This window comes from Phaseolus vulgaris, chromosome 8, assembly GCF_000499845.2.
Source record: "Phaseolus vulgaris cultivar G19833 chromosome 8, P. vulgaris v2.0, whole genome shotgun sequence".
Taxonomy (NCBI): Eukaryota; Viridiplantae; Streptophyta; class Magnoliopsida; order Fabales; family Fabaceae; genus Phaseolus; species Phaseolus vulgaris.
In genome coordinates, this window is record NC_023752.2 from 5,320,771 (window position 1) to 5,330,277 (window position 9,507).

Below are 9,507 nucleotides of genomic sequence, written 5' to 3' on the forward strand. Positions count from 1 at the left end.
TTTCACTATATAAGCAGTGATTTCTTTTTTCAAATTGACATTTTCTCTAAGATCTAAGTAAATTATATAAACATTAACTTTATGCAATTTGAAGTTATTTTCTATTTATGTAATTTAATGTATTTTCTATTTAAATTTAAACATTTTACTCTCTACTTAAATGTTGAATGGTTTTAAATTTCAATTTTTATACACTTAAAATAGGTTAAGTAGTTATATTTAATTGAAAGAAAATTTTACAATTTGCCAACCAAACTATATATTCATAAGAATTTAAGAAAAAATGAAGCAAAATATTTGTTTGACAAAAGTAGAAGTAGTTGAGGAACAAGAATGATGATAATGTTACATAGTTTCTATATGCAGTACATGCCTTTACGTGTTATAGTTCTATGAATATTAAAGCATGAAGTTGAATTGGGTGTGTGAGATTTTTCTTAAACTCTTGGAAGAACATGTTAATTATCTCACACGTGCTTTAATTATAAAGTTGCTTCTTCATTTGGCACTAAAGTAGAAGTTAAACAGAGTTTTTATAAAGTTTCTTGTAATCAAACCCAAACCATTTCGAAGCAGTGCCTTCAAGAAACTACTATTCCATATCATCATTAATTCATTCATCATCATTTTTAATATAACAAAAAAAATTGTTAATATAATAAAAAAGTGTTGATAAATTGATTAATTTAAGATTTATTTATAAAAAATTATTTTATTAATATAATAGACTTTCATCTAATTTATTTATTTATTTTTAGAATTTTTTATGAATATGTATAGACTTATTCTCTCATATTTTTGTAATTTTTTAATAATATTTTTTTCCATATGATGACAGATGGTCGTTGTTACGTGAGATGTCAACCTAACTGAAATGACAAGTTGCATAGTAATATCTTATATAATTTTTTTTTATAAATATATATATATATAACAAAAGAAAACACGAAAATAAGAGATAAGATGACGTGTGGCTAATAAATATTGGTAGAAAGTGATGCATGCCTTTCTTGTTCCTTTTTACTTTTTTTATGGGAAAAAGGTTAGTGTTCATACCTAACCCTAATTCAGTTTCAGTGGCAACTATTTATGCTTAACTTTTAAGTCATACCAAGTTTCGGAAAATTAGTGTTTGGTTTGGCTTAAAAGTTCCAAATTAAAGGGTTTTTTTTCTACTCACCTTTGCTTAGATATACAAACTAGGAGACAACCTTATTAAGAGGAAGAAGGGATGTTTTTTTAGAAAACACCTTTGTTTGGTAAGGAATCATGTATGTTTGTGGACAAAGATGAGTTGTTTCTGGAAAATATAGAATGGGACAACATTTCCCAATAAGGGATTATTACTGAAATTTTGCTATCGTAAATGATAAGAATTTGTTTCTGAAGGTTTTTTTGTGTTGAATAAAGGTAAAGTTCGTATGTTAAAAAAATGAGAAGCATGCATATACATAAAAGGTGAGTTGATGAGTGGTAAAAGGGTTTAAAACTGAATCAGGTTATTTAAAATATTGTCAAATTGATTAATAAAACTGAAAGTGGATCTAACCTAAAAAAAATATGAACATCTTTATCATGTGTGTTTTTTAGTTATGAAAATACTTATCTTTCCTTGCACTTTTATAAAATGTTATTAACGTGATATTTTAATTAGGATAGCATGACACTCCATATGTTTGGATTTTTTTTCCAACTATGTTAAAGTTTGGCTAATTAGCTGTAAGGTTGTGAGATTTTTGTAATTTAATAATTATTCTCTGTGATGATTAAATTGATCATCATTATAGTATAGTTATTATATTCTACAATGTGTCACCTTATTTATTAATGTCAAGTTATAAATATTTTAAGAAATCACATGAAAGTAAATTGAAAAATTAACAAATTGTCAAATTTTGTTAAACCATCATATTAAGAAATTGACTTTAGGTTTTAGGTGTAATTCAACCTTATAAAACTGAATCATAAGATGAGGTTTGCAGTCACTTATATATTATGAAATGTCTTTATCTCTAGTCATGTGGAATCTCCAACACACCCTTCTCATGACGAGGTTGTTAACTCGTGAATGAGACTGTATATTTATGGATGGTTCGATGATGAATCGGTAGTGAGTGATTTGATAAACCCAACAAACTCTTAATATGATAGACTCTAAATGACTTTGATATTATATTAAGAAGTGGAGTTTAAGTCTAACTCAACCTTATAAAACTGACTTTATAATGAGGTTTTGAAATGTACTTATATAGTTAATGTGAAAATATCTAACACACCTTCTCACACCGAAATTGTCAACTTGTGCGTAATACTATATATTTATGAGTGGTTCGATAATTGTCCGATAGTGGGTAACTCAATAAATCCAACAAACTCTTATTATAATAGATTCTAAATAGTTTTAATACCATAGTAAAAAGTAAACTTTAAGTCTAACTCTAATTTATAAAATTAGCTTATAAGATGAAATTTGCATCAAATTATATACTATGAAATGTCATTATTTCTAATCGACGTAAGATTTTCAACAAATGCTATGGACTACCTCAGCTAAAGTGTATATAGTTATATTTTAAGAAGAAAAATATCCGAAATATTAATAATATTATTGAAAATTTGTCTTCGAATAAACTAAAAAATAATAATTGAAATTCATATTTTTTTTTTCAAAATTCAAGTGATTAAAACACATATAAAAGCAATAATAGAAGTTATTAAATATATGATAAATTTCAAACGTTAGAATGTTAGAAATTTGCATGCATTGTTTATGAATCACTTCAGAATTATGTTATACCACTTGCTATAATATCCTTTCTTTCTGAGTTTATAACTTCAATCAAATTACCATGTTATGAGATTCCTCACCAACCAAAGACTTGCACAAAAAATAACTCCCCCCCTCTCAATTCTATTCACACAAACTCAGAAACACTAACAAAATAGAAAAAAAAATCATATCATTGTTAAAATAAAAAACTTAAGAGTGTCAATTATCTTTATCCTTTCAAAGTTATTGCTGTTAACTTAAAATGGGTTCAATTATTTTACATAGAAAAATGTTAAGTTTTTGGAGATAATTGATAATTTAAGAGTCACGAACCAATACCTAATTAACTTAAGGATTGAATCTACTACATAAACACAAAAACATAGTTTTTCCACCTCCCCTTTACTCTTCCATCATACACCAATTAAGACACAAAGTTTATGATCATGCTATCTGCCTAATCAAAGATAGTTTTTAAATAATTATATTTTAAATATTAATTATTCACATTTTGTTACTCATAAGATTCAAATTCAAACCTTAATATAAAGAAACTTAACCTAATTCCACTGAATCTAAACAAATGAATGATATCTATTCTTGGGGTTATCTATTAAAATGGAGAAAGAAATTAAAGTTGCATGGTGTAAGTTACAAGTGGTGTGAGTAAAAGACTAAGCAATGATGTAATTGAAAGATGTGAGACATACCAACATTAAGATTATTATTATAACCTAAAAAATAAAAAAAGTGTTCTATGGAGTGGACCCCACTATCACATGTTTCTCATCACAATTTCATTGGGCTCAGCACATTGGTTTGGCAAAATATTTTCAATTTTTTTATATCAAATTTTAGTTTAACAACAAAATAAGCTTACAAAATCTAATGACATCATGATGCAATTATTGAACTCTTTAAAAAAAAAAAAAATTTCCCTCTTTCAAAATCTAACTTTTTATTTACTATAAATTAAAAGATAACATTTTATGATAGGAAAATAAGCTATAAATTAAATTTTAAAAAAAATATATTACGTTGAATAAGAAATTATTACATGATTTTTTATTAAGAAAAAAAAGAAAGAAATACCTTTGTATAGATGATGTACGCGTTTTAACAATAAAAACACTTTTTCCTCGATATTCAGTGTAGAACTGGCAATGTATAAGAACCGTTGGATTAAAACTACTAAGAGAAACATGACCGTACAATTAGAGCCGTTGAGATTAATCATGTTGCAGCTCGCCAAATTTGAATGCTACCGCCGACAATTATTTTTAATACTAATTAAATTAACATCATATGCCACTCCAAATTAAAAAAATATTAAATTAAAATATTCTGAGACAAAATAAGATTACTTTAAGCTATATGAAAATTTTTAGTCAGAATAAAACGATTTTATACTTAAATAACATTAAAACTTAAAGAAAAAGTGTATACTACTTTTTTATCAAAAAAAAAGAAAGAAAAGAGTATTAAGACCGAAATTTTAGCTGGAAAAAACATTTCGTCAAGAAAAAAGATGTTTAAAAAACACGTGGGAAAAGCACCAACGATACGGTACCACGTGTCCAATATTCATAGAATTTGAGACCAAACTTGGTAGCTTTATCATCATCACCTCCCTTCATCATCTACCACAAATAAATATTGATTCTAACGCGCTCAAACTCTGTCAAAGGAACAAACCCAAATCAACAACCCAACTCTAATCGTCTTTTCCGATCTGATCCTTTCCCAGGTACCTTCTTTCACCCTCTGATCCTCTCTCTTAACCTATTTCTCAATCAAAGTTTCGATCTTTTAATTCTGGGTAAATCTCTTGAAAAGAAATCTCCCCACCCATTTCTTTGCGTCTTTTAGTTGAAAATCTTGAGAATTGGTTATGTTTTTCGCTTTGATTGTTTTCTGGCTCCTTGATCTATGCTGTTTGGTGAGGTTCAGACGATTTATTTGTTTTTTTTTTTTTTAGTTTTTATTAAAAATAGCAACATTTTCCCTTTGAGATTTATCGATATGGCTACATCCGTCACTTGTGTTGAGGGAGTGATGGTTAGGTACTGTGAAATTTTTAGCTTTCTTGATTTGGGAAAAGAGGGGTGGTGGATTTTTATTGGAGAGCAAAATTTTAGGAAGATGGGAACTATAGAAGAGGGAATAATTTTGATTGGTATTAGGTTTTGTTAATTTCTCTATTTCTGTTTTCTCTAATTTGTTTTTTAGGGATATATTAGCTTGTTATATATATTAATTTCTGATTCCCTTAATTCTTTTTCAAGAATAAGTGAAAATTTCTGATGTTGGAATTTTTATTTCTTCAATTTTCGGTACTTTTTACTTTGTCTTCCTTGCTAGCTATAAATTTTTTAGGATTCGTTTGTCAAACTTATCTCACACCTTGTTACAGCTCGAATTTAAAAGCAAAGTAAGTACATATAATAATGGCCTAATAAGGGGAAGGGAGGAAGCAGTGTTTGCAGTGGCTAATGGAGGGTAGTTGTTTGACATTAAGCATGCCAGTGTTATCATATAAAAATATTTGTATCTGCCCTCTTCCTTATCCTTTTTAATACCACTTTCGAATTAAATCATAGTACTCAGGCACAGAAATACTAAACTTATTGGATAAACAACACGTAGTGTACTGCGTCTTGTGTGGCTGATTAGTGACGACAGATGTTGACTTTCTTTTTTCATCGATGTTATATCTTACTACTTTCAATCTTTTTTGTTGCAGTAAAAGTTCTAAAAAATGAGTCGTGCACATGATATAAACCGATCATTCTTCCCTTTTGGGAATCCTTTTAGGATGAAATCACCTAGAGGCACTAAAATTACTTCACAGCTTTTGTTAGTATCACAAGCTTTTGAAGCAAGTTTGGAAGAGAGGCTGAAAAAGCTTATTCCCGAGAGCAAGGATGAGATTCTTAGCTTGTCTTGGATGACTTTTGCGATGCGGGCACTTTCTGAGAGTTATGATGACATTAAAACTCTCGTAACAGAGCTTGAGCTTCCTGTTAATGATTGGGATGAGAAATGGATAGATGTGTACTTTGACATTAGCGTGAAGTTGCTGGATATTTGCAATGTATTCAGCTCTGAATTATCACGAATGAGCCAGGGTCATCTTTTACTTCAGTGTGCGTTGCACAACTTAGGTTCCTCCTCTTCAGAGCAGTATGGTCGGGCATGTTCTTCACTTGATGGTTGGAAACAGCATATTGGTTCAGGAAACCCTAGGATTGAGAAATGTAGAAACATTTTGGATGGTCTTCTGGGGTCACTTGATCTTCCTAAGGTTAAAAAATCTGCAAAAGGGAAGGTTTTGATGCAAGCTATGTATGGAGTCAAGGTGCTGACAGTATTTGTTTGCAGTGTGTTTGCTGCAGTTTTTTCAGGCTCTACAAAGAATATGCTGGATTTGGACGTGGCCGACATATATTCTTGGGCCTCATCCTTTAAAAGTTTGCAAGATGTTGTAAATGAAGAAATCAGGGGTAGATTTTCAAGTGGAAGATTTACTGTAATGAATGAATTGGAATCTGTTGATTCCTCTGTAAAGGAATTATATCCTATTATCCAGGGTGTTGTAGATCCCGTCAAGATGGAATCACATACGAAGATTGTCGAGGAATTGGGCAAATCAACAGAGAAGCTTTCACAGGGACTAGATCTTCTTGCAAAGGAAGTCGATAGCTTTTTCCAAGTGGTCTTGGCTGGTCGTGATGCCTTGCTATCTAGTCTGAGGTCAGGTGCTACTGTCATTCACAGCAACATGGGGGTTAACAGAAATGCACAGATAGTCAGTTGAATTTGTTGCAACCTAGCTCCGGTACACACAGACGGATCTAGGTATTTGGTTTTCTTTTTTATGATTGATGATGCTCAATCATGTCTTGCATATTATATGGATGGTAGAATGATAAGTAGGTTATATGGCTGTATTATTGTTCTGAAATGTATATTCCTAGTGGCCTGTGTAATGTTACATAGTAAAATATATACAATGAAGTTACTTGTGCTCATAGAAGTTTGTAATTTGCAGCCCTGTGATTCTTTCTCTTCATTTCTTCATGAAATATCTTTTTCCATTATCTGAGTGAATTTAAAAAGAAGCTTAAATTTTATTTGGAGGGATGTGGAAGAGGAATGAAACCCTCAGTAGTATTGAATAGTGTAGTATAATGGTATATCTCTTTTACAAAGCTTATCTTAACAATTTTTATTGAATATCATATGATGATGCAGAAAATTGTTGAGTATTGCATGTTTATTTAGCATATTGCATTTTTTGATCATCTGATATTTTGAAACTCACAGATCAGTTGCAGTACCTTCATATCAAGGTGCGACATCTGATTCTGATCTCCTGACACCTTAACTCACAGAACTTGCTGCAATTGAGTGTCAGTTGGGCAATAATTTGCTGCCTTGCGTCACTTCTTGTTGAGGTCTGTGAAAATTGAGTTTTTTTTTGAGATCTGAAAACTGAAGTGAATTTTTGCTAGAGTATAACTCAATTTCTATGTCTCAACTCAGAGCTTTGCAAGCTGTGTTGAAGGGGATTGTAGACCAGGTTTTGGGTCGATAATATGTTTCATCTCCCTTGATAAGCCCCTCAGAAGGTGAGGTGGTAAAGAAATCAAAGGTGTGAAAACCACTTTACTCAATGAATATCATGCTCTAAGCTGATATGAGAGAGTTCTACTGGCTCTGTTGAAGAGTGCAGAGAGAGAGTTTTCTGAAGATGATCTATTGTGGATCGAAAATGGGGAGAACTGAGCTACTCAAGTTCTCCTAGCAGTCTCTCATTGTGAACGAGACACAAAAGCCAAGCCACGTGCATGCCATTGATATCCTCAACGTATTGGTTTTTTTTACACACTATATATACATTTACTTGTTCAACCCTCTTACAAAGCATCAACTCTTGCACTTCTTTCATTTTGTTACATCTGACAAAGATATGAACAAATTTCTTGGACGTCTTTATATTTCTACATAGGTAGAGAAAGAAAGAGTTAAATATTGTATTTCTTTTTCAAGACATTAAAATCTAATTCTAATGTGAGTAACTTATTATCCTTGCATCTTAAATTGAGTGATTTGCTATTGTAAAAGCTTGAGTAAAATTTTAAAGAATGATCATTTTGTAAAAGCTGGGAGAAGCTTCTAAATAATTATCATGTAGTTTGTTTGAATAAGTAAAGCAAAGAACACTAGTGTATTTAGCAAGGAATAAAATTGGAATAAAACTTTTGTTGAAAGTCCAAAACATTGAAAAAACACTAAAAAAACACTTTTATTAGTGGAACTTGACATATTTATTAAGAATTGGATCTAGACTCGAACTAATATAAATAAATAATCTTATATTTATCTTCTACCTTTCTCTATTTTAATCTTATTACTAGCATTAAATTGGTACCCTCTTAAATAAAAAAGAGAGTTTAATTTTAACTATTTACTAAAATTTTTGACCTAACAATAAATACTTAATTCAAAGTTTTTTAATCTTGAGTCTAGTTATACTTGTTATTGAAAAAAATTACCTATTTTGAGAAAAAAAAATTAAAATTTATTAAAATACAGTTTAACTCGCTTCTTATATTTTATCATGATTCTTTAAAACTAATTGTTGTTAATTTTTAGTTGGTTCAATTATTTAGAAAAACATTTTTAAATAATTATCGATCAAAGTCTAATTCACTCACATTCGTTAAAGAAAAATATAAGTATAAATTTTCTTGCTTTTAACTGTTCCTTCACACACAAAAATTAGCCATAAAAGATTAATTTTTATATCATGTGGTTAATAGATGATATTTTTCAGACAACTATATTATAACTATGAATTATCTATTAATTAATCGCTAGAAAGCAAATTTTAATGAGTGAAAATCTATTTATGATAAATGTATTAAGATATGTTTTTCAATCACCACTTTAATAATTTTGGATTTATTCAACTTACACAAATTATGTAAAACTTCTCCCTAAATTTTAATTTATAAGACTATTAATGGGTTATACTAAAATATAATTACTAACTTATAATGTTCACATTTCCTTACCCAAACAACCAAAATGTCTTGTTTAAGTGAAGGTGAAATAATTTGCTTAAATAAATTATATTCATTTAACTGAAAAAATCTTCACTTTAAACCAATTTTGTGTTTGTTATATAATAAAAAAAATTCAACCAAATTTTAACTATTATATTTTACACTTTTAACAAATATCTAAAATTACTCCATTTGTTAACGAAAATAAAAAAAAACATCTAAAATAAATTTTAAAAAAATATTAAAAGTCCAAAGTTTAGCATATAAGTTGAATAATCGTTTTTGAAATCAGGATGACTGGTTTTAGCACATCGGTTTGAACATATATATTTATTTTCGTATTGAATTTATTTTTTAAATAATGGAGTTAATGATGTGAGATGACATCATTATAGTCTTAAAGAAACGAAAACTTTGACTTAATCTCTAAATATAAAAAAATAAAATTAGTTTTTAAATATTATATCTTAATATAAAAGATTCAATTTATTATCAAATTCGTCATTAAAATTATAATTTAACAATAAAGTAATCTCACGGACAAAAAAGAAAATATGTACAACGTTTAATCACAAATTATAACACGATCATATTTATTAAATAATAATAAAAGAAATACTTTTATGTGGAAGCCACCAACAATTTGGTACCACGTGTTCAATATTC

At 29.0% G+C, this 9,507-nt stretch overlaps 1 protein-coding gene across 4 annotated transcripts; it reads left to right on the forward strand.

Moving 5' to 3' along the window:
• Window positions 1–4,376: 4,376 nt before the first annotated feature.
• Window positions 4,377–7,873, forward strand: LOC137823663 (protein BPS1, chloroplastic-like). 4 transcript variants are annotated; one of them, XR_011083155.1, is made up of 4 exons: window positions 4,377–4,517; window positions 5,514–6,628; window positions 7,097–7,227; window positions 7,316–7,873. XR_011083155.1 is itself a non-coding variant. In XM_068628885.1 (3 exons), exon 2 carries the CDS (start codon window positions 5,529–5,531, stop codon window positions 6,585–6,587), a length of 1,059 nt encoding a protein of 352 aa, XP_068484986.1. In that variant the 5' UTR covers window positions 4,377–4,517; window positions 5,514–5,528; the 3' UTR covers window positions 6,588–6,628; window positions 7,097–7,873. The 4 variants fall into 4 exon arrangements, 2 of the variants coding, with proteins under 2 accessions (XP_068484986.1, XP_068484985.1); XR_011083156.1 differs by having other exon boundaries at window positions 7,165–7,227; XM_068628885.1 differs by having other exon boundaries at window positions 7,097–7,873.
• Window positions 7,874–9,507: the final 1,634 nt, after the last annotated feature.